General features: G+C 37.4%; 1 protein-coding gene and 1 long non-coding RNA gene across 14 annotated transcripts in view; both read right to left on the bottom strand.

Annotated features, from left to right (window-relative positions):
• Nucleotides 1–534: 534 nt before the first annotated feature.
• Nucleotides 535–5,173, bottom strand: LOC106177104 (uncharacterized). 6 transcript variants are annotated; one of them, XR_015335132.1, is made up of 6 exons: nucleotides 4,579–5,132; nucleotides 4,464–4,526; nucleotides 3,861–4,021; nucleotides 3,202–3,391; nucleotides 2,850–2,990; nucleotides 535–1,796 (listed from the first exon to the last, which is right to left on the bottom strand). It is a non-coding gene; the product is annotated as an uncharacterized LOC106177104 (long non-coding RNA). The 6 variants fall into 6 exon arrangements; XR_015335131.1 differs by having other exon boundaries at nucleotides 4,501–4,706; nucleotides 4,848–5,132; XR_001239805.2 differs by having other exon boundaries at nucleotides 4,464–5,131.
• Nucleotides 5,174–10,047: 4,874 nt separating this feature from the next.
• The window catches only part of LOC106177103 (inositol 1,4,5-trisphosphate receptor), a 71,952-nt gene continuing 55,738 nt past the window's right edge, over nucleotides 10,048–26,261 (bottom strand). For all 8 annotated transcript variants that reach the window (XM_087014423.1, XM_087014415.1, XM_087014417.1 and 5 more), the window contains 12 exons: nucleotides 25,224–25,349; nucleotides 24,784–24,903; nucleotides 24,279–24,471; nucleotides 23,436–23,558; nucleotides 21,745–21,917; nucleotides 21,066–21,230; nucleotides 20,537–20,729; nucleotides 17,764–17,889; nucleotides 14,274–14,615; nucleotides 13,967–14,127; nucleotides 12,703–12,864; nucleotides 10,048–12,090 (listed from right to left, as the gene is read on the bottom strand). In XM_087014423.1, the coding sequence (XP_086870549.1) occupies nucleotides 12,010–12,090; nucleotides 12,703–12,864; nucleotides 13,967–14,127; nucleotides 14,274–14,615; nucleotides 17,764–17,889; nucleotides 20,537–20,729; nucleotides 21,066–21,230; nucleotides 21,745–21,917; nucleotides 23,436–23,558; nucleotides 24,279–24,471; nucleotides 24,784–24,903; nucleotides 25,224–25,349 (1,965 nt within the window). In that variant the 3' untranslated portion in view covers nucleotides 10,048–12,009. The remainder of the gene's footprint in view (nucleotides 12,091–12,702; nucleotides 12,865–13,966; nucleotides 14,128–14,273; nucleotides 14,616–17,763; nucleotides 17,890–20,536; nucleotides 20,730–21,065; nucleotides 21,231–21,744; nucleotides 21,918–23,435; nucleotides 23,559–24,278; nucleotides 24,472–24,783; nucleotides 24,904–25,223; nucleotides 25,350–26,261) is intronic.

Below are 26,261 nucleotides of genomic sequence, written 5' to 3'. Positions count from 1 at the left end.
ATCACTAATTAATTGCGTAAACGCAATGAATCAACGAATGGTAGTATTATTAAAAGATTTTCCATTTATGTCCCAATCATCTAACATCAAAACGCAAACAGTCCGTTAATGCTGGTCTTGTGGCCGGAAGCTGGTACCCGATGCCTGCGGGTCGTGGGCAATTACCCGTCTAAACGCTTCGTGGGGAATGCCGGGAAAGTGCCCACGCCCGGATACTTCAGCCTTTATAACATTATAACTCCAGCTTTGTTTTTATTGGCACTGGGCCTTAAAGTTTAAGAATATCGTCCGGTTTTAGACAACATGGTGCAAGTTTGTGAGTACAAACCATTCTCTATAGACACTATACTGGTACACATTATGAAGCACAAGAATTTACCAATTCCTACAGAAAAAGGTACTGAAGGCAATTAAGACGTATTTACTACAGTCTTAACATAATTAAACCAAGAAGTTCTGTTGTAACTCCTTGATTAAACCTAGACTAACTTCAACTTTATCTAAGGAGATGACGACAAAAATAAAGTGACTCAATCCTTTTACAAGTGAAAGTATCCATCAAAACTTTATTCAAGTTCCAAGTATAAAAATACATACACAGATTCAGGTTATATGACTACAACTCGAGCACCTCAATGGTTTAAACTAAACTTTGACATATAACTCAATTTAAAATAGAAGTTTCCCTGAAATCGCAACTACCTGTATGATACAAGTCAAGAATAAAGCAAGCTTGCTTTGAAATATTTCAGATCTCACATTTCACTGTATGACCGTCCATGTAAATTTCAATAGGAATTTTTTTATCCGGAGAACAGGGTGCATATTTAATGAATTGGATATATCTGTCAACTATAACACTTGAGAAAATCATAACATTAGTAATATAAGTAAATTGCGATCCTCTATCTTGAGAGATGACCGTGTGCACCCAGCCATCCCACACGAGGAGCAGACTGTGCAAAAACAATGAAATATTTTCTGCAACGTAAAATATTTCATTACAGATTTTGCACAAGCTATCAATGTAAAGCCTCTTCATGTAAAAGCATTTACATCAAGTCGGATTTTACAAATTTGTGAGGGTTGTTAGATATGGTTAATGTGCGAGTTATGATCTTCTCAAAAGCTATACTGACAAACAACTCCACATCATCAAAAGCACAAATTTGAAAAATAACTACATCACTAGGATTGAAATAAAACAGACGACCATAAGTGGTGGTAATGCCTATGTGGTAATGTTTTTGTGAGCGAAAATCTATCTGCATTTAGAATGTGGATAAATCATCTGGATATTCAATTTTATTTTTTAAAATATGACTATAGAGGCAGACTCAAAATTTTCACACAGAACCACAATTCATCCTATTCAACTGATCATTTATGGAATTATGAATGATCATCCCGAACTTCAGTTTCTCTTAAGCTATTGAAATAAAATGGTGCACTGTCTTAAGTGAAAAATTAAAACTTACTAAATGCAATTACACCAGACCCATATCTGTGTCCCATGAACCGCAAAAATTCTCAATATAGACTTGACTACATTATTAGATTGTATTCCTTTTACATTCAGAATATCGCTCTTCATTACCATTCCACATTCCTTAAAGTTTTTTCGCAGACAAACTGTCTTTAAAAACCAAGACTGCCAAGGACGACCGATCATCAATGGAAGTGGCAAAAGGGGCTCGTTGTTAGCGCCATTAAGTGTTTCACATCTTGGACATTTGGGCTAGGATTGTTGGTGTCTGCGTTCGGGCATCATTTCTGGAAAACTGCACCTCCGTGGCCTACAAATGAAATGTAATGTGTTCACACAAAGTATGAAAAGCTTGCAGTAATTGCAACAGAAAACATGAATGTCACTGGTATTTACACACCGTTAACACTTCGGTATTTTGGCGTTTCAGAAGATTTTTTTCTTAACATGATCAGAGCAGAGTTTAAACGCGCTTCTTTTATTTAAAAAGTGTGAATTTTTAGACTAAATAGCAGCTTTCAAAAATTTCATTTAAAAAAGTTTAATAAAAAAAAGGAAAGAAAAAATGTTGCTCTAGTGAACACGTACCATAAAATAATAAACTAATAGTTTATTTATGTTTGTTATGTTACATGGTAACCGTGTTGGCCGTCTATGCTACTTCTTATTCTACTGTTTGCACACATAGTATAGGATAGGAAAATATAAATGAATAATTTAACAGTTTAATTTAGACACTTAGCTATCGGTGAAAACAAGTTGAAGAATGTGATGAGCACGTTTTGCTCTAAGATTTATTCTGCGAGTTGAGTAGAATATTGTTTCCGATCATCGTCTTTATAAGAAACGAAATAATACACAAAGAATTCTATTTTATTTTATCCTACTTCCAAAACACAAGAAAAACACATGATTTAGGAGAGTGCTAAGATTCTACAAAAAGCATGACTTGTGAATAGGAGGAATAAAGGAAGATATGAAAGTTTGGCCGATAGCATGTAAAAATATTTTGCATGAGTGATTTTTTTTTGCAAGTTTGTGACAAATTAAAAGATCCACTAAAATTATTATTATTATTATTATTATTATTATTATTATTATTATTGCATAGTTTTTTAATGTTTGTGACAAATTAAAAAATGTCTGCTATATGAATTTCCTTGAGTAAATTGTAAATAGAAAACAAATGTCTACATTTAGTGACTAGACAACAGTTTCCAAACAGTAATTTACAGCAATTTTGTCCAAGGCCTTGCACAAAATGTCCAGTTTGTTGAATTTGCATCGACAAAAGATTTAGAATTTTCAGAAAATGAATGATAATTTAGTTCATTGTTCACCCCTACCCTGGCCAATAACTTACCTCGAAGGGCCTTAATCCCAATGGTATCACAGCTAGGCAAGGACTCTTGAAATCCCATATGTTGATATCGCTTTCTCCATTTTTACCTCGTGAAAGTGGACCATCATCAGGCCAGGCGCTCGCCAATGCTATCTGTCTCACCTTCAACACAGAAATTTAGAAGACATTAGTTTCCCTCTTTACCTCTTCCCCCCCACCAACCCACTAACCTTATAAAGTGGGTCACGGGAAATGTACACTGCCTTGTGAAGTTCAGCTGTAAAATTTATGTGGCTAAGGGCTTTATCTCAAAAGTTAAGTAAGGTAAGAAAGATGCCCTTAGTGTATTATTCTCCCCAATAACATGATTTACCTTTTACGGCTTGGAAGGTTTCCATTTCAGTGAAACACCGCATGCTTCTTATGTTCCCCCAGGCAGCCATCTTATAAAGACCATGGCAGGAATCACCACCCAAGGATTGATTGAAAGGATTACATTTGCCACTCGTTTTGCACTTCTTACGAAAAGTGGGACCTCTATCAGGCTTTGCTATAATCCAATCCTGTTAATATAAAGGAAACATAGCATTAGCTTTTGCCTTTACCTCCCCCCTCCCAAATGTACCGACTCTGAAAAGTGGTTTATCCCAAAAGTGTGGTGAATGGACGAGTGAAATAATTGTTGTTATGACAGTAGACTGTTTCATAACAGTGCATGGCTAAGAGCTCTTTAATACTATCTACCAGAACTTTGAAATGAAAATGAGATTGGTTGTCAAGGATAGAAGTAATTCGTTTAGAGTGACAGTGGGCTGCCTCATGAAAGTGTCTCGGGCTTCAAACTTATCAACCTCATTCACCTCAAAATATAAATAAACTTTTTAGCATAAATAAAAGTTTTTAAAAGAATTATGCTTGTTTTCTATCAATCTGACTTTACAGTTATAACTCTGGACTGCTCCAATTTTATCCATTATAGACTAGCTTTGATTTCTTTTATGAAGCGCATATCTGCAGCAATGAGTACTGTACCTGTGACATGACGGCTTCACCAATCAGTGAGAAGTAGGCCTTCAAGTCGGCGTCTCTTCCAAGGCAAACCCAGCACTATCAGGTCACCGACTTCTTGCTGTCCAGCAGCTTTGTTTTCACGTTGGAATTTTCCAGGATCTCATCTCCTTTTCTTTTGTTCTCTAAAACGGTAACACTTGTTTATTGAATTACCAAGTCTTTTTATCAATATCCCCATTTCTGTGCAATCAATGACTGTGACATACCAATGATTGCCTGGACAAATAGATTTTTCACAGTGTGTGAATTTAGTGTTGTAACCATTAGATTTTTTCATAAGTTTTCAAAAGAACTTTTGATTTTATTCAAGTTTTAATGTATCTGTTACTTCATGTTTCTAAAAATATGTCAAAGTGTTGTTAATAATAATAATAATAATAATAATAATAATAAAATGCAAGTCCAGTTTTATTGAAGTTTGTATTCGGACCACTGGATCCTGATTCAGACCAGAAGACTCTAGGAAAGTTGAAGACCGAATGCCCAGTAAAGTGAAAAACTTATGGGGCAGACCGCAAATGAAAAATATTTTAGTCTATTTCTCTCGCCAATAACACGGGTTACCTCTGAGGGTTTTCCATCTCATTGAAACACCATATACCTTGGACGCTTCCCCAATGCAGCCACCTTGTAGGCAGACCATGGCAGGACTCGCTGGACGCTTCCCCAATGCAGCCACCTTGTAGGCAGACCATGACAGGACTCGTTGGCACCAAGGATTGATGGTAATATCTAAAGTGTAGGTGTGGCCCTCTTCTCCTTGCAGATGTCAGTGGGAGCTCTATCTAGAATCACCATAATAGAGTTCTGTAAGCAGAAAGAAAAACGGATAAATGAGTTTTCCCTACCTATGTCAGCCCTCTGCAGTCTGCTTCCTGGACCTGTAATAAGAAGAAACCTGGAACGCGTGGGAATAATGCAATGACACTACAACAATAGAGCCTAGACCAGCAGAAAGCCGATGATGTATCCTGCGAAGATTCCTGAGCGACGATTCCTCGTGCGGAGAAGCGAAGGTTTTAGCTGGCCAGCTTAGAGAAACGTCGAATCCACCGTCCAGACGTCTGCGTGTGCAAGAATCATAATGTCGATGAAAGATGCGTTGACGAATGATGAGGGAAAGCTTCGGAAAAATGCGAGTTAACTCCCGTGTCCTTTTTGCTTGATATGGGACGCAGCACATGTCATCCTTTCTGTTGCTCTACATCTGCCCGCTGTTGAATGAACGCACTTTCAAAATTCCGCGCTTTTATACCTTCAGTGATACATAGTCACATGGTGGCGTTCCTGTTGTCACCAATGGTCAACTTGTTCGAAGGGGATGGCGTTTGATAGAGGTGCGCTAATTTGATTATAATATCTTATTAACACATACATGTTATTTTCTATTTTAATTATTCTGTTTATCATTTTATTTTATAATAAGAGTAATAAGTACTAAGCAATGACTTCGAAATGTACAGTCAAATTTGATGACAATTTCTGAAAAACATATACATGTTCCTTTTCCCCAAAATTGTGATAGGCACGATGTAAGTTAAACTGGTAGCTGTGAACTTCTCGCTGGCCACTATCGTGAGCGCGTATTTGAACACTTATCCAAAATGTGGATTATGTAATAGGGCGTAGGATGACTGCATTTTTAGGCAGCCTGAAGGGGCATGGTTGTTTTTTTTTTCACTGTGGTGAATTTCAGTGAGTCAATTGAAAACACACTGGACTTAACATGTACAGTCACCTCAGTACTCTCAAACACATTGGAACCAACTGACTTGGTATTCTGAGAAATGAAAAACAAGTTATCGTGATTTAACGAATCGAAGGAAAGCAGTAGTGGGTCAAATGAAAAATCTTGATTAACTTATTCAAGCAGTTGAACGAATGAATATTTTTGTATATAAAACGTGTGCTGATGTAGGTCATAATAAGCATCAGACGCCTCCCTTCATGGCCGCGGGTTATCAGTGCTCTGATGCCAGTAGCACGAGTAGAGAAATTAAAGACGGATATAATCATAAATAAGAGAAAATATAAAAATCAAAATGGAAGTTTTCCCATTTATCCGTTTACTTCATCCCCTCAAACCTCAGCTGAGATCTACACTTATTAATAGGCGTTATACATATAACATCGTTATAAGTCTCAGTAGCCGCTGGCATCCTTTCACATCATCCTGGCGAGCATACAATCTTAGTGGCAAACAGGTTAATTGCCTATTATGTTATTGTTTCATGGCTATAGTCACTCAACAGCTCCATTTGTGTGTTTTCTCAGTGAGGTGGTCTTTGTCTCGACCTGGCTTGAAATTAAAACTCGGGTCTTGCCTAGTCTGCCCCGAGAATACTAACTGATTCTCAATATATAGATCCATTTTCCATTAAAAAACCCATAAAGACTTAACGAGAGAAAGAATTGTTTGTCCAAGTGAAAATTTAATTACATCAGTCTTAAACAGCTTAAATCACGGCAAAAAAGAACTAGATCCATCTATTATGACACAAAAAGCATAAACGGACTAAAATTTAAACCATCGTGACTGTTGCTCACAGCACCACCTCACATTCTCTGATCGATTTAGTTTATTTCTATCAGGAAGCGAGTATGATATCTAGCGTCACAGAAAATGTCTGTTTATGTTTGTTGTAAATAACGCAATAAATAGATTGCGGCTATGTTCGCGGTGTCACATGGCTTTTAAAAATTGAAGAAAAAAAACCGTGACGTCTTTTGTCGCAATTGTTTGGAGTTTTCGTATTATTTTAGCCATATAAAGAATATTCAATTCAGTTACATTCATGATAGTCCGGTTGCTTAGGGCAAAAAAATGGCCAAATCGTGACACAGCGGATAAAAGCACCAAATTTTGCATGTGGGTACCTTTTGACATACTAAATCAAATTAGAGCCGTAGCCCACGGAAAAAATTTACCGTTTGGCCAAAAAATCCAAAATGGCCGCCAATTTGTGAAATTTTGTAGAAATATATACAGTATGTTGATTTTTATCAAATTAAGTATTTTCTCAATGTTTTCCACATCCTTATTACCCATATTATGCATATGTGTCAGATAACAAACTAGTGTCCTTGGACTTATTGAAAAATCCAAGATGGCCGCCGTATGGCATAGGAATACTAGAACATGTACAAGGGTTTTCAACTAACTAATGCCAACTAGGAAGATGCATTGCCCACTATCTAATTAATTTTGTTTCTTATTACACAAATAATATATTTGTGGGGAGTAACTAACCTTTATTCATAGGCAATTCGAGAAAAATCCAAGATGGCCCCCATATCAAAGGAATACTAGTATACACATAGGGCTTCTTCTGCCATGGAGATATAATATTAATTGTTAAATTAGGTTTGTTTCTGAGTATTTTCCACATCTTTTTAATTAACATAATACATATGTGATGAGAATGTTATGTGTATCCTTTTTGAAAACAAAACAAAACAAAATGGCTGCCATTAGCCGTAGAAGGTGGGGTTCAGTTAATACCTGCGAGAGATAGGCTTACAAATAAAATGAAGCTGAATTCAGTTGTTATTCTGTTTTTTTTTTAGTATTATTATCCCATGACACATATCTGTTAGGTAATTAATGTCCATATTTTATCATTTTGGGGAAATCCAAGATGGCCTTCTTTTCCTCATAGGAAAACTGGTGCATTAGATTTTATAGGCACTTCTAAGGCAAATGAGGGTAATCATGATATTTTTTCAAAATACTTAAGGGTATACACTTGTTACCCACCAGATAGATATCTAAAAGTCCAAAAAGAATGTGGGAAATACCGAGAAACAAAATTCATTTTATATTGAACCCAATGTTTCTCTGGCAGTAGTTGGATTTATATTGAACCCAATGTTTCTCTGGCTATTGTGAATTGCAGCAATCTTGAATTTTCTCCAATACGCAAGATGCACACTTGCTACACACCAGATTTATAAAGAGTAAGGTTAATAAGGATGTCAACATGTTTAAACATCAAACGGCTTTATTTGAACTGTTCTATTAATTGACACCTATGTGCATTTGAATGATATATTCCTATGACAACTGGCAGCTATCTTGGGTTTTCTCCGAATAATACTCAAGGATACATACACTTTCAAAACACACAGAGTCTTTCATAAGGATAAATAGGATATGAAAAACATTTAAAAACGACCCAAAGTTAACTACATTTAAATCGTACTCAGTGTATCTCTAGCATTATTTGATTATGTTTTCGAATATTCTAATGACAAAAGGCAGACATCTTGAATTTTTTCAGAATACCCAAAGATACACACATGCTACAGACCAGGTATACATCATAGGGGTAATAATAAATGGAATGAAAAACATAAATTATTTTTAAAACAAACCCATGGAAATGTAATTGTATAATGAACCATATGCCTCTCTAGCAGCAATTGAAACCCACCCATTAGTATTCCTATGTTAAATTGTAGGTATCTTTTTCTCAGATCCAAGGATGCACACTATTTACCCACCAGATATATATCATAGGACTAATAAGGATGGGCAAAACTTGATAAGCAAACACAAATTCACCCTGGTAGTAGATGAAAAGCCATGGATGTGCAGTTGTAATTCCTATGGCCAGTGACGGCCATCTTGGGTTTTCTCAAAATGATCAAATGTGCACATTTATTACCTGCTAGATATGTATCACAGTGTAATAATAATGTGTAAAACACTAAAAAAATAAACTGAATTTGATAGTGAATTAGCTGGCATTAGTTCCAACCCTTTGTAATACTAGAAGTATTCCTATTACATATGATGGCCATCTTGGATTTTCTCAAAATGCCCAAGAATACTGTTAGTTACTAACCACATACATATTGTGTGGGTACAAAGGATGTAGAAAACACTCAGAAACCAGCTTAATTTGATAGTGAAAAACTAATCTTTCCAGTTGCCATTAGTTGAATCCCCCGTATACTAGAATTCCTGTGGCACATGGCAGCCATCTTGGATTTTCCAAAATGCCCAAGAACACTTCGTAGTTACTCACCACAAACATATTATGTGGGTAACAAAGATCTGAGAAACAGACTTAATTTGATAGTGGACAACGTATCGTTCTAGCTGGTAATAGTTGTGCACTAGTATTCCTATGGCTGTTTCTATGGCAAATGACAGCCATCTTGGATTTTTTCAAAAAGTCCAAGGGAACTTGTTTGTTATCTGACATATATGAATAAAATGGGTAATAAGGGTGTGGAAAACTCTGAGAAAATAATTTATTTGATAAAAATCAACATAGGTATGTACATATTTCTAAAGAATTCAATAAATTGGCGGCCATTTTGGATTTTTTGGCCAAACGGTAAATTTTTTCCGTGGGCTACGGCTCTAATTTGGTTTAGAATGTCAAAAGGTACCCACATGCAAAATTTGGTGCTTTTATCCGCCGTGTCACGATTTTTTCCTTAAGCCACCGGACTATGATTAGCTAGACTATATGGTGACAGGACAGTCATTTGTTTTAGACGAAACACGACAAAACTTTTCTCATAGAAAGTAATTTGCAAAACCTTCGTAACCAGGCATTGTAAAAAAAAAAAAAATACTTGAGGTTGTGGACAAAATGTGTTAATAAAATAAATGTGCATCTCTCGCGGTCTGATTTTTGTTGGTATTTATATTATCCAAAAGAGTTGTTTTTTTTTTTTTAAAAAAAACCTTCTTTATTGAATACGAAAACTTGCCATGCAAACAAGGTGTGACTCGGAAATATTTGCATTATTATACAAAAAGCTAGATTTATCACTTTATGTCACTGTAGGTTTCAAAAAGGTAGAATTCGCGTCCCTCCCCACCCCCCGTCCCTCCCCACCCCCTCCTCCACATCACTTAACACTCCCTGTAGAAATACGTTTTACAATAAAACCCTACTATCAATGTCTAGGTAGTTCTACGCCACGCAATTTACTCATTTGCCTTTCATCACTCCCTTAAATCCCTCCCAATTTCCTTTCTTATAAGCAAATTAAGCCATTGTGTTAAAAGAGTTTGTGGCTTACAGATGAATAGTTTCCTTTCTTATAAGCAAAATTAAGCCATTGTGTTAACAGAGTTTGTGGCTTATGCCACTGCGTAGGCAGGAAATAACTAACTGACATTTTGAGATAAAATATCTTGAAAATCATCTAGATTTATTCATATAAATTGTATTATGACTAATATCTGTCATATATCATATATTAAAATAATCGGTCAAAGTATGCAAGCTATTAAATTTCCCCAAACCAAGAACTAGATTTCCTTATTTAGCTCTATCAAACATCATAATAAATACATGGTCATGTCGTTTTTATTGTCCTACATGTATACCTAAATGCAATTGGAATTATTACATGTTCACCTATATAAAATAGTTATACAAAATTAAATGGCTGAATTTGTCACACTTGCATACATTGTTAACAGTGCAAAAGTTGACATTTTCATAAAGTACGTGCTACAAGAAAATCTCAAAATCACATGATGTGTTATCTAAAGTGTGTAATCAGTGCAACACTTTTCCATTTCTGGACAGTACTGATACAACAACCTACATGGTACTGAGGTCAAATGTACTTTAAAGCCTCAAACTAGCCTCTTTCACAATAAAACTTAATTTTCATCACTTAAACACAAAACTCTTAACCAGTAAAAGCATTTAGTCCATGTTACTTATCCAAAAGTCTTCTCTCTAAATAGGAACTAAAGTTTGTCAAATGGCAGACAGTTGATGTTGTCCAGTCACACAAAACAGAACAAGATAATCTGGATGCTCAGAGAGGTGAGGACCACCTCTACATTATGTACCACCAGCAAGGTACATGAGCCTGCTTGAAAGTAGGACTACCTCTTATTTTTGGAAGTGAATTTAGATGTGCAACAAGTAGTAACTGAATGTCAAATGGATATCAAGTATAGGAAAAAGACTTTTTGTTAAGTATACAAAAGCAGAAAAGCCCTTTAAACAGTTCAACTGACCCAAAAACCAGGGAAGTTTTAAGTGGCCCCACAAGGCAACAGGGATAATTTACCCTTTAAATAAATATGTTGATGTTCTAATACTCCCGTGGGATCCAATGCTCTGATGGGTGCAGAATGCTACTGACAACTGTCACAAATGCCACTATCTAGACCCCCAATATCTATATGTGGGCATATACTTACCCCCAAAGCATGATGGTTGTCCAAGCAAACAATATTTTATGAAAACCCTTAACCTTAATGACCTTTTATTTGTGCAAAGTTGTCAGCCCTCAAAATCTGGAGAGAAAATCAGTCAGACTCTTAAGCTCATGCAATCACATTTAATATAACATGTTGACATGCCCAGAAACCATACCAAATACAAATTATCACCCTGCTTCAAGTTAATGAAACAATCACCCATTTGAACAGTAAATTTATTGTCTGTTACAATAAAAGTGTATCATCTCAATTACCATTTACTAAGACGAGCATTTTTGCCATAATTAATTTCTATGCATTTCTGTTGTCATATCAATGTTCCTTCCAACAGACTTTGACAATATTACAATATAGAGATTTTGTTGCAAACATCTTAAAAAGAACAACATGTATATTTAAAGTACTGTCAGCTGAAATCTTACAAATTGTCAACTTTGCTAAATATATCTAGCATCTAATTTATGTACATAAAATAAGGTCCATTAAACCACTGTAGCCCAGGAAAAAAACTAATAAAAAGGTTTTTGTTTTGTTTAATTTATCCCCTATGTCACATTAGGGAATGAATATGACACAGTTGAAACTACAGAGTGAGCATAGGTGGTTAAGAAATGTCCAGAATTAATTGGCATGTGAATGAATCTTTGTGGTAGGCGGTGCCCCAAACAGCTGGTATGGAGTGTTACATAGGTGGCGCCTCAAACAGCTGGTATGGAGTGTTACATAGGTGGCGCCCCAAACAGCTGGTATGGAGTGTTACATAGGTGGCGCCCCAAACAGCTGCTGTGGAGTGTTACATAGGTGGCGCCCCAAACAGCTGGTGTGGAGTGTTACATAGGTGGCGCCCCAACAGCTGCTGTGGAGTGTTACATAGGTGGCGCCCCAAACAGCTGCTGTGGAGTGTTACATAGGTGGTGCCCCAAACAGCTGCTGTGGAGTGTTAAGGAGGCCGAGACGCTGTTTCTGTTTACGCTGTTCAGACATCTAAAAATTCCAAATTATAAAAAGAAACTTACTTATAATTGATCAAACACCAGGAAAATCAAACAAAAAATTACCTTAAAAAGCAAATAAATAACAATTACAGTTTTTGGAATCCATTAAAGAAAAGAACTTTGCCAGTCATGAGTGCTATATTCTATATGTTTCATTGATAAACAATTCTCATGTCTAGAAGTCTTGATATAACACAGTGAGCATTCAGATACAGACATCATACCAGCTGGATTGATCCAATTCTGCAGAGACTTTCACTAAAGTGCAATCAGTGTAATCAGCTTAAATGTCTGACACACTCCTGCAAGCAGCTGGGGGGGGGGATTTGACTTTTATTTGTGCTCGGCTAAAGTGACCCTAGCTGCCTGAGGGGAAGTATCAGACATTTAAGCTGATTACATTTTGTGAGAATCCCCTCAGGTTTAGACCTGATGGTACGATGTCTGAATCTGAATACTCTCAAGGTCTAACAGAAGACCCATAACGTTTCTATTTTATAAAAGAGCTACTGAATGTCACAAGTCAAACATATATACTATATAGAAAAGCCCCCCTAGGCATCCAAAACCCAGTCTGTATCCTAGTCAGTGTTCTTCCTACCTGGTCCTTGAGTTCCATCAGCTGCTGGGACAGGGTCAGCACCAGTTTATTGGTGTGTTCCAGCTGCACCTGGAGATTACGCAGCTCATTCTGCTCTCCCTCCCCCTCATCTGCCGCCAGAGACATGGCACGCATTCTTGGGAACCAGTCTAAATTTTTGTCCTGGAAAAACAAAAACAGTAGAAAATAATGATGGTACTGTGATAGAGCTGATGGTTCCCAACATAATGCTGGTGATACTATGATATGTGATAGAGACATATGATAGAGCTGATGGTTCAAAACATAATGCTGATGATACTATATTGACATGTGATAGAGACATATGATAGAGCTGATGGTTCCCAACATAATGCTGGTGATACTATATTGACATGTGATAGAGACATATGATAGAGCTGATGGTTCCCAACATAAAGCTGGTGATACTATATTGACATGTGATAGAGACATATGATAGAGCTGATGGTTCCCAACATAATGCTGATGATACTATATTGACATGTGATAGAGACATATGATAGAGCTGATGGTTCCCAACATAATGCTGATGATACTATATTGACATGTGATAGAGACATATGATAGAGACATGTGATAGAGCTGATGGTTCCCAACATAATGCTGCTGATACTATATTGACATGTGATAGAGACATATGATAGAGACATGTGATAGAGCTGATGGTTCCCAACATAATGCTGGTGATACTATATTGACATGTGATAGAGCCCATTGTTCTCATCTTTCAAAGTGAAACAAGAAATCCTAAAATTGAGACATGCTTTCACACTGGTTCTCAATTATCATCTGTATTTCTTTTGATCACTTTAATCATATACTAATGCTTATCAGCAACATGAAAACACTACTCTTTTCATGGCATAGACATAGCTCTCTGGTCCAGTGAATTCTGTGGGATACTTGCCCTAATCATGGCATAGACATAGCTCTCTGGTCTTGTGAACTCTGTGGGATACTTGCCCTAATCATGGCATAGACATAGCTCTCTGGTCCTGTGAACTCTGTGAGATACTTACTCTAATCACGGCATAGACATAGCTCTCTGGTCCTGTGAACTCTGTGAGATACTTACTCTAATCATGGCATAGACATAACTCTCTGGTCCCGTGAACTCTATGAGATACTTACTCTAATCATGGCATAGACATAGCTCTCTGATCCTGTGAACTCTGTGAGATACTTACTGTAATCATGGCATAGACATAGCTCTCTGGTCCTGTGAACTCTATGAGATACTTACTCTGATCATGGCATAGACATAGCTCTCTGGTCCCGTGAATTCTGTGGGATCTTTCACTTTCACCAGCACTATGAAGTACAGGTAGTGCCACATGTTGTGTTCATTCTTGATATGGTCCTCAAATGAAACCGATTTATTGTCAAATGAAGATCTATCCAGACCTGTAAAAGAGGGAGAAAACATTTTGTAATGCAAAACTCACAACACTCTCGACATTCACAAGATCACAAGTGTTTACGTTCACATGACTGAGAGTTGAGAATGGACTGTAGATAAAAACAACTTAATTTACTACTTATAAACTTACCACAAATAAAACATGTGTTTTTCAAAATCTCTTCTTTCTGTTGTTTCTCACTTCTCAGGTCAGCAAATGTGTCAATGATGACACCAAAGATGAGGTTCAGGGTGATAATGATGACAATGAAGAAGAAGAGCAAGTCATAGATAACTCTGGCCACAAATAAAGGCTCCTTGCTGCTGGGTTTCCGTAGCACGTCACCTATGCCACCACCATTTCTAAGGCCTTCATTCAGAGATGTTACAATGCACATGATAAGAGAGTCACAGGCACGTTCCTTCTCAGTCTCCACCTCTCCTGTCTTCTCCAGAGCGCTATCATCAGCACCAGGGGCTTCTGTGGGAATCTCTGCAAAAATACCACAAAGCTGTCGATAATTTCTAAAAAATTTGAAAGTCATAGAGGCAAGCACTATGTATGCCCCAACAATGATGTACATCAATTTATTTACCAACAAAAGCATTTAACTTTCAATTTTTTATGGTTTTTCTTTTGCTTATCCATCTGGATTAGATTAAGTTTCTTCTCCCTCTCATCTGTTACATTCCTCTGATCATTTAGTTAATACTTTGAAAACAAAAAACTGTCATCCTAAAAACCTATGGTGACAGACTTTTGTTCTATCAGTTCCTGTGTTGTGTCCACACTGGGTTACCTGTGTTGTGTTGTATGTCCACACTGGGTTACCTGTGTTGTGTTATATGTCCACACTGGGTTACCTGTGTTATGTTATATGTGTAGAGATGTCCACACTGGGTTACCTGTGTTGTGTTATATGTGTAGAGATGTCCACACTGGGTTACCTGTGTTGTGTTGTATGTGTAGAGATATCCACACTGGGTTACGGTAAAGTCTTGAAAATTTCGTCGCTTAAAAATTAATTAATATTTTTAATTGTGTAAATCCGACTAATTTTTCAAAATTACCGCTCACCGACTCCTGGGTATGACGAAATTTTAAAAAATCCGGCCTTTGGGCTTTTATCCTTAGCGACTGTTATCTTTGACCCTCCTATATTGTGGGATATTTATTACTACTTCCTAAGTCATTTTCTGGTGGTAAATAATAATCTATTTATTAGTGCATCTGGATTAAGTTATACTTAACTTACTGTACCCGAAAACATGTTGAGAATTATCTTCTCGGTAAGAAACATACCATCTGATAGAGGAGAAGGATCAAGATAAGCCTAATTGCAACCTTGCATCATAACCTGGACGCGACATATTAAAAAAATTACGCTCTTGGGAACGTATGTTGCATGCAGGGCTTTTCCCAGGATTGAGCGTCAGGCCTTCTAAAATTACCATCTGTAACTTCCTAAAAATTTACAGGGAGTTAAAATAATGATCTCCCGTAATTTAAGTTCCTTGAACTAATATGAAAACTGCATTTTATTATTGTTTACATCGCAAACAATCTCCCGGTGAAGATGTGAAAATTGCCTTTTCGTCTAGCAAGGATCGCGAACGATCTCCCTCTGATATGATCTTACGCGAACAAAGTCCTGAGAATATTACGCGAACGATTCTCCGCCGAAGATATACCGTGAGCAGGGGAAAGGGGGGGGGGGGCGGATTAAAGATAAAATGAAAATGAATATTTTTTAAAAATCCAAAGTGTGTGTGTGTGTGTGTGTGTGGGGGGGGGGGGGGGGGAAAGGGGGGGGGTTAAATAATCTCCTGCTGACAATCTTCCGCGAACGAAGTTCCCTAAATCCCTTGAACTAATATGAAAATTGCATTTCATTCTTGCTTACATCGCGAACGATCTCCCGATGATGATATGAAAATTGCCTTTTCGTCTCGTTCGGATCGCGAACGATCTCCCTCTGACGATCTTACGCGAACGATTCTCCGCTGAAGATATGCCTTGAGAGGGGGAAGGGGGGTTAAAGATAAAATGAAAAGTATATATTATTTATAAAATTCAAAGGGGGAGGGGGGGGGGTTAAAATAATGATCTCCTGCTGACGATCTTCCACGAACGAAGTTCACTTGAACTAATATGAAAAGTGCATTAAATTTTTATTCTCGCTTACATCCTGAACAATCTCCCGCTGAAGATATGAAGATTGCCTTAAATTTTCTCTCGAATCGCAAACGATCTCCCGCTGATGATCTACGCGAATGGAGTCCGCTACAAATATGAAAATTAACTTCCCGTCTCGTTTGGATCGCGAACGATCTGTTGACGATATTACGAGAACTATTCTCCGCTGAAGATATGAAAATTACCATCTCGTCCCATTCGCATTGCGAACGATCTCCCTGTACGAGCCAGGTAATCGTTAAATGGTCCTAAATTGAACATGGACATGAATAGAAGTGACGGGTACATTTCACTTCGAGATAATATCTTGATTTTTTCATTGTGTCTTCCTCATTTAGGACAGCCGCCGATAACAATAACGGCGTTACAAATGACAAAGCCGCGGCCTGTGACTTCTATTCGCCGGCTTGATAACGCACCTTAAGACAGGTAACAGTAATGAAACTAAAGACAAAAGGCCGACGTTCCCGCAATTGAGAACGGGAATTCACATCTAAACCATCTATATTGTGAGTAACCGCTCGCAGGGGCGCACTATTGTTCCTATCTCCCATTGAGAGTGTTATCGGCAATGATATCCTGATCGTATCATTGTCTTGAATCAACTGACGCATTACCTTCATGTTTGAGCTGGACAACGCGGCCATATTTGGTGACGAACTTTTCAAAAATTATCGAGTACCTCATTTTCAAGGTCGACGAAGTTTTCAAAGGGAAAAAAATTACGTCGGCGGAAAATCGTCTGCCGACGAAATTTTCAAGAACGACGAAATTTTCAAGACTTTACCGTACCTGTGTTGTGTTATATGTGTAGAGATGTCCACACTGGGTTACCTGTGTTGTGTTATTTGTGTAGAGATGTCCACACTGGGTTACCTGTGTTATGTTATATGTGTAGAGATGTCCACACTGGGTTACCTGTGTTGTGTTATTTGTGTAGAGATGTCCACACTGGGTTACCTGTGTTGTGTTATTTGTGTAGAGATGTCCACACTGGGTTACCTGTGTTATGTTATATGTGTAGAGATGTCCACACTGGGTTACCTGTGTTGTGTTATTTGTGTAGAGATGTCCACACTGGGTTACCTGTGTTGTGTTATATGTGTAGAGATGTCCACACTGGGTTACCTGTGTTGTGTTATTTGTGTAGAGATGTCCACACTGGGTTACCTGTGTTGTGTTATATGTGTAGAGATGTCCACACTGGGTTACCTGTGTTGTGTTATTTGTGTAGAGATGTCCATACTGGGTTACCTGTGTTGTGTTATATGTCATCACTGGGTTACCTGTGTTGTGTTATATGTGTAGAGATGTCCACACTGGGTCACCTGTGTTGTGTTATATGTCCACACTGGGTTACCTGTGTTGTGTTATTTGTGTAGAGATGTCCATACTGGGTTACCTGTGTTGTGTTATATGTGTTGAAATGTCCACACTGGGTTACCTGTGTTGTTCACTGTCCTATTCAACTGGCCACAGTCAGTCCCCTGCTCACACTGTGGCTGCCCTGTGGTTCCCAGCATTATACCAGCCGCACTGGTCATCATGGCAGCAGCAGATTCTATTGAACCTAAACATGACATAGAAAAACAAGATATGTCCGTATTGAAAGCCCTTCAAATAAGAATCATAGAACATAAATGTGGTGTACCAAGCCACATTTTCCAATTTAAATAACAGGAGTAACAGCAACAGATACATATTTTATCAAGGTATTCTTAAAAATATTAACTTGTAAAAAGAAACCCTAAAATAACTTGAAGAAATGCACAGATGACATAAAAATTTCCCTCTTTTTCAATCTGATGAATGGACTGAGAGTGGACACTTCTATCATGAAGTCATCTTTATTAACTTACCCCCACTGATGACTGGACTAAGAGTGGACTCTTCTATTATGAAGTCATCTTTATAAACTTACCCCCACTGATGAATGGACAAAGAGTGGACACTTCCATTATGAAGTCATCTTTATTAACTTACCCCCACTGATGAATGGACTAAGAGTGGACTCTTCTATTATGAAGTCATCTTTATTAACTTACCCCCACTGATGACTGGACTAAGAGTGGACTTTTCTATCATGAAGTCATCTTTATTAACTTACCCCCACTGATGAATGGACTGAGAGTAGACACTTCTATCATGAAGTCATCTTTATTAACTTACCCCCACTGATGAATGGACTAAGAGTGTACTCTTCTATTATGAAGTCATCTTTATTAACTTACCCCCACTGATGAATGGACTAAGAGTGGACACTTCTATTATGAAGTCATCTTTATTAACTTACCCCCACTGATGACTGGACTAAGAGTGGACACTTCTATTATGAAGTCATCTTTATTAACTTACCCCCACTGATGACTGGACTAAGAGTGGACACTTCTATTATGAAGTCATCTTTATTAACTTACCCCCACTGATGACTGGACTAAGAGTGGACACTTCTATTATGAAGTCATCTTTATTAACTTACCCCCACTGATGACTGGACTAAGAGTGGACACTTCTATTATGAAGTCATCTTTATTAACTTACCCCCACTGATGACTGGACTAAGAGTGGACACTTCTATTATGAAGTCATCTTTATTAACTTACCCCCACTGATGACTGGACTAAGAGTGGACACTTCTATTATGAAGTCATCTTTATTAACTTACCCCCCACTGATGACTGGACTAAGAGTGGACACTTCTATTATGAAGTCATCTTTATTAACTTACCCCCCACTGATGACTGGACTAAGAGTGGACACTTCTATTATGAAGTCATCTTTATTAACTTACCCCCACTGATGACTGGACTAAGAGTGGACACTTCTATTATGAAGTCATCTTTATTAACTTACCCACACTGATGACTGGACTAAGAGTGGACACTTCTATTATGAAGTCATCTTTATTAACTTACCCCCACTGATGACTGGACTGAGAGTGGACACTTCGATTATGAAGTCATCTTTATTAACTTACCCATACTGATGACTGGACTGAGAGTGGACACTTCTATTATGAAGTCATCTTTATTAACTTACCCCCACTGATGACTGGACTGAGAGTGGACACTTCTATTATGAAGTCATCTTTATTAACTTACCCCCACTGATGACTGGACTGAGAGTGGACACTTCGATTATGAAGTCATCTTTATTAACTTACCCATACTGATGACTGGACTGAGAGTGGACACTTCTATTATGAAGTCATCTTTATTAACTTACCCCCACTGATGACTGGACTAAGAGTGGACACTTCTATTATGAAGTCATCTTTATTAACTTACCCCCACTGATGAATGGACTAAGAGTGGACACTTCTATTATGAAGTCATCTTTATTAACTTACCCCCACTGATGACTGGACTAAGAGTGGACACTTCTATTATGAAGTCATCTTTATTAACTTACCCCCACTGATGACTGGACTAAGAGTGGACACTTCTATTATGAAGTCATCTTTATTAACTTACCCCCACTGATGACTGGACTGAGAGTGGACACTTCGATTATGAAGTCATCTTTATTAACTTACCCATACTGATGACTGGACTGAGAGTGGACACTTCTATTATGAAGTCATCTTTATTAACTTACCCCCACTGATGACTGGACTAAGAGTGGACACTTCTATTATGAAGTCATCTTTATTAACTTACCCCCACTGATGACTGGACTAAGAGTGGACACTTCTATTATGAAGTCATCTTTAATTACTTACCCCCACTGATGACTGGACTGAGAATGGACACTTCTATTATGAAGTCATCTTTATTAACTTACCCCCACTGATGAATGGACAAAGAGTGGACACTTCTATTATGAAGTCATCTTTATTAACTTACCCCCACTGATGACTGGACTGAGAGTGGACACTTCTATTATGAAGTCATCTTTATTAACTTACCCCCACTGATGACTGGACTGAGAGTGGACACTTCTATTATGAAGTCATCTTTATTAACTTACCCCCACTGATGACTGGACTGAGAGTGGACACTTCTATTATGAAGTCATCTTTATTAACTTACCCCCACTGATGACTGGACTGAGAGTGGACACTTCTATTATGAAGTCATCTTTATTAACTTACCCCCACTGATGAATGGACTAAGAGTGGACACTTCTATTATGAAGTCATCTTTATTAACTTACCCACACTGATGACTGGACTAAGAGTGGACACTTCTATTATGAAGTCATCTTTATTAACTTACCCACACTGATGACTGGACTGAGAGTGGACACTTCAATCATGAAGTCATCCTTGAAGAAGATAAAGCCAACAATGGAGAACAGGTAGATAATAATGACTGCCAGGACAGCAGTCAAGATGATGGACCGTCCATTTCTGGTCACAGACGTGATGACATTCAACAGTGTCTCCTCCCTGTAGACCACGTCAAGCAGCTGGAAGGAGGCAGTCACATTTTGTCACCGAGGGAAAGATAGTGTGTGACAGGACAAATAATGATAACATGGAGTAATTTACTATTTGATGTAATATTCCTCAGTTTATGACAGTGATGTTATGCAATATTGATGGATATAAACAATGCTACAGTTTACATATTCTAACACACCTACAATAGCTTTTTATGCCACATTAATACTGAAATCTATCTTGCTGCCCATATAAACAAATATGTAACTTCATTTATTAATAATTGCATCCCCTCTCTATAAAATAAAATACTTTAAAAAAATTAATTTATTTTCTCATATTCAAGCCTACATGTTACTTACCAAAAGTGAATAAAAAAACTCGTGGACCAGTAAACCCATGCAACAGATCACAATGTAGGTCACGTTATACATGAACTCAAAATCGGAGAGAATTTGCCAGATAGATTTGGTGAAAGTTCCCCTGTTGCCCATCATACTGACTATGAAGATAATCTTGTTCACTGCCTAAAATTAAGAATATCAGAACTGTGCGTAAGCAATATCATAATAAGTATTTCTGTCCAGTAATAAATAAATTCAGTCTTTGATGAACCAAGCAGTTGCTAACAACTGTCTAAAATTCTGACAAATTTTGTCCTTGGTTATTTTACGTGGATAAACTAAATGCATTGAACTGTGTCCACATTCTGTTATTGTGATATCATTATACATTAACATCAGTTGCCATGACTATCATAACCAATTTATTACAATTCGGTCATATACATTACTAATATACAAGTATATTATCATAATTTCAACTTGGAGAAACAAATCTGATCCAAAAGAACAACAAATGTTTAATGTATGAGTTTCAAAACATGTTATCAACATAAACTTTATATGGAAGACATAAATAGCTGCATAAATTAAACCTAATTATATAATACAGGGCTCTAAAAACATATCTGTATTAAGCTTATCTTAGACTATCTAAATATTGATTTTTCTTCTTTTTACTACATAAATGGTTACTCACATTAAATATTCCTAATATAAGCAATGTAGGTTCCAATCCAACAGATAAAATGCAGCGGACAATGGCCGAACCAATCAGAGTCCGTATACCTGACGGTCTCGGGACAGTGATCACAATGGCTAAGGACACAAACATGGCGGTCCAGACCAATCCAGAGAGTCTGGGATCTAGTTCTGGAGAAGAAAGTATAATAATGATGACATCCAGAGAGTCTGGGATCTAGTTCTGGAGAAGAAAGAATAATAATAATGATGACATCCAGAGAGTCTGGGATCTAGTTCTGGAGAAGAAAGAATAATAATGATGACATCCAGAGAGTCTGGGATCTAGTTCTGGAGAAGAAAGAATAATAATAATGATGACATCCAGACAGTCTGGGATCTAGTTCTGGAGAAGAAAGAATAATAATGATGACATCCATACAGTCTGGGATCTAGTTCTGGAGAAGAAAGAATAATAATGATGACATCCAGACAGTCTGGGATCTAGTTCTGGAGAAGAAAGAATAATAATAATGATGACATCCAGAGAGTCTGGGATCTAGTTCTGGAGAAGAAAGAATAATAATGATGACATCCAGACAGTCTGGGATCTAGTTCTGGAGAAGAAAGAATAATAATAATGATGACATCCAGAGAGTCTGGGATCTAGTTCTGGAGAAGAAAGAATAATAATGATGACATCCAGACAGTCTGGGATCTAGTTCTGGAGAAGAAAGAATAATAATGATGACATCCAGACAGTCTGGGATCTAGTTCTGGAGAAGAAAGAATAATAATGATGACATCCAGACAGTCTGGGATCTAGTTCTGGAGAAGAAAGAATAATAATAATGATGACATCCAGAGAGTCTGGGATCTAGTTCTGGAGAAGAAAGAATAATAATAATGACATCCAGACAGTCTGGGATCTAGTTCTGGAGAAGAAAGAATAATAATGATGACATCCAGACAGTCTGGGATCTAGTTCTGGAGAAGAAAGAATAATAATAATGATGACATCCAGAGAGTCTGGGATCTAGTTCTGGAGAAGAAAGAATAATAATGATGACATCCAGACAGTCTGGGATCTAGTTCTGGAGAAGAAAGAATAATAATAATGATGACATCCAGAGAGTCTGGGATCTAGTTCTGGAGAAGAAAGAATAATAATGATGACATCCAGACAGTCTGGGATCTAGTTCTGGAGAAGAAAGAATAATAATGATGACATCCAGAGAGTCTGGGATCTAGTTCTGGAGAAGAAAGAATAATAATGATGACATCCAGAGAGTCTGGGATCTAGTTCTGGAGAAGAAAGAATAGTTAATCATGACACTTATCAAATAAAACATATTCTTTGTCCTGTGATGACAGAGGCCAAACCACCCTTAGGTATCACCAAGTACAAGGTGTCTTAACTGTTTACATGGCTGCTACAATAAACAATAGATAAAATGACACTGAAGATACACATAATTTCAGAGTTTTATGCAAAAAATTTCAAATACATCCTTCCCCATTGTTTCACCAGTGCAGCTCTTAACTCTATGATGCTATTAGGCTGTGGCTGAGGATTATGAAGTTGTCTGCCCAGTTCATCCCAGCTGCTCTCTTTGCTGAGGATTTGATAATTCACAATGGCTGCCACTAACAGATATTCCTTTGGTATAAATCTATTGTGTACATTATTTCTGTCACCATAGAGCTTACCCTTGATGCTATTATTGAAGGGATAGAAGAAGGCCACCATCAAGTTGATCAACACAGCCAGATTGAAGGCAATGCTGCTCCACAGGGTCATGTGACTACTGATCCAAAACAACGCAGGGGAGGCTGAAATACAACGGTAGAGACTATTAAGTACAGATATTACATACAAATAAATATTAAGATGCCAGTCATGTACAATAAATCCTTCCATCCTAGAAAATTTGTCTTACATTTCAGTCATCAAAAAGAATTCCAATTAAAAAAATTATTCTATTTTCATAAAACAAATTATAATGGAGTTGGTTTATGTTACTTTTGATTGTGGTAGAATAGCTGGTGATGCATCTAGCATAACTAACGTAATATCTGCATGACTGACAACTTTTTACATTCAGGGCTACTCCCATGAGTTGGCACATTCATATTTCATTCCACCCAGTGGAGTAAGACAGACTAAGAAAGGCACAAACATTTTCTCACCTACCCTGTGAGTTCCCATTTATAATAAACAAGATCCAGTAAAATATGTTGCCTTCCCTGAATATTTCATAGCCTGTATAGCCCTCGCATGGTATAGGAGTCATTAAACAAATGATGAAAAGAGCATATCTGACTTTAGCATTACACCATTTAGCTGATACGTGTGTATAAACTCAGCATCTCATATACCAAAATAAAATGGTCTTTGCTGCAGAGACCTACTCTAATGCCTACTCTAATGGCTCAACAGTCTTAGGCTCACTTCTCACAGACTTAACCATGAAGATCAGTTCTGGTGTTGGCTTTATATACATATCCCTGCTGTCCATAAATCACCTGTCTTCCACAAAGCTATGTACCCACCTCGCAGTTTCTTCTGCCACCTCATTTCATCAAACAAATCATCATTCTGGTCAAAGAAGGAGGACACCTTGCTGCCCTGGTCATCTCTCTCCGCCGTGTTATAAACACGTAGCTTGGTCTCTGGGGTCAAATACTCACAGATTTCTGGGATAGGAAATACTATCTGCTCCATGGTTCGATCCTGGCGCACAATCTGAACAATTGTTTAAAAAGAGAAACTGTTACTATATAATGTACTGTAATGTAATGTACTGTAATATAATGTAATATATCAAAGTCTTATCTAAGCTAGCTAGCTAAATGTGTCCAGGACCAGTAATGTGTGGACAACCCTCTATTTATGATTGTATTTGTAAGTTTTCCAGTGACAGTAGAAATTATGAGATAAAGTGGTGTAATTTTCAAGTTAATGTAATAACAATAAAGTACATGGCGGTGGATCACCACCACCTACAATATCAAAGTAGTCTAATCTCCCTTGTAATCTCCTATCTCAGCAACTGACCTCAATCTGTGCGGTGTGTTTGGCATAGTACTCCAGGGCGATGTCCCCAGGGGTGGAAGGGTGTCCCGGGGCCCCGCTAGGCTTCAGCATCCCAGCTAATTCACGGTTGTGTTGAGCAAGCTTTAATACAAAAAGATATTTCTAATGAAAAAATATGCTTATCAATAATCTAAATGAGACACTTTAATAATGTTCTTAATATTACTTTATGCATGTTAATCTTAAATTGTTCACTTTAAAAATTTGGTATGACCATGATTCAGTCCTTAGGCAGTGAAAGGGTGGGGGGAAGGGTATGCAAACCACCCTTTTGCTATGGAAATGGCCTACCTAGAATCAAAATTTTCAGAAATGTACCCTCTTTGAAATTGTTGGTTACATGGCAATGACATGAATTATACCTTAAATAGTATCAAAATACTAAGGAAGGCAAACCTCACCTGATGAGCAAGAATATAAATATTGTGTCCGACATTCTTGGGAGAAGCCTGATTAACATCATCACTGTCCATCTCCACCTCTTCATCTTCTTCCTCTTGGTGGAATGCATTCTTGGACACATCAACCTGGAGAAGACAGCAGATTGCACATAGCTGCACATCTAACACAACCCGGCACCTCAACACTGGGTTTACACTGCTTTGCTCACCTAACAGTAGAATCTGTAGACAGGATCTTATGTAATCTAGATTAATAGGTTATTTCTGCACAATAGCATTTGACCTTATCCTTATGTAATTGGAAATAATGTGTATATAAGATATACATACATACATACAGTGTGTATATAAATTTCTTGTATAGATTGGCAAGTGTTGCATAAAACTAAAATACCCATTCATATGCATGGTTTTTAACATGTGACAAATTCATAACACCTATGCACAAGGGGTGCATTCTTTTTAACATCTTTGCTACATTAGGAAACAAACAAAATTCTAAATAAAAACTCATTTCTCTGGAGCTTGATACTCTTGGTGTGGCAACTTAATCCATGCCATCTATTGGTGCCACCTGGTGACCGAAGAGCAGCATATGGTAAAGTAATGAACCACTGGCTGCTAAAACTGCCTTGGATACACTACATCCCCTATCTAACCCTTTTACAACACCATGCTCTGATAATATGAAGTATTTCAACACTGTGGATGTTAGTATTTACAGCCAAATGTTTGTAATAGACCTTAAGGGAGTATATAGGATGATATTAAATATCTGAGTGATCAGAAAGTTCACAAAACTTAAGATGACAAGATGCTGACAATAGTAAGTTTTCCATTAAGGTATAAAAACTAAAAAATGAAAAGTGCACAGGGTGGGAAATATCTTCCCTAAATCCATGCATCAGACAGTAGACGCCACGGAGACAATACGTCACTATAACAACAAATACCAGTGGACTGAGAGCTGGACTTGATGCCAGTCCAAACTACAGAGGAGGTTTCACAAATAAGGACATGCTTTTTTCTGAATCAGAA

Source organism: Lingula anatina, chromosome 6 (assembly GCF_051362555.1).
Source record: "Lingula anatina isolate TDL-2025a chromosome 6, LinAna3.0, whole genome shotgun sequence".
Classification (NCBI taxonomy): domain Eukaryota; kingdom Metazoa; phylum Brachiopoda; class Lingulata; order Lingulida; family Lingulidae; genus Lingula; species Lingula anatina.
This window is presented reverse-complemented; position numbering and strand designations above follow the sequence as displayed.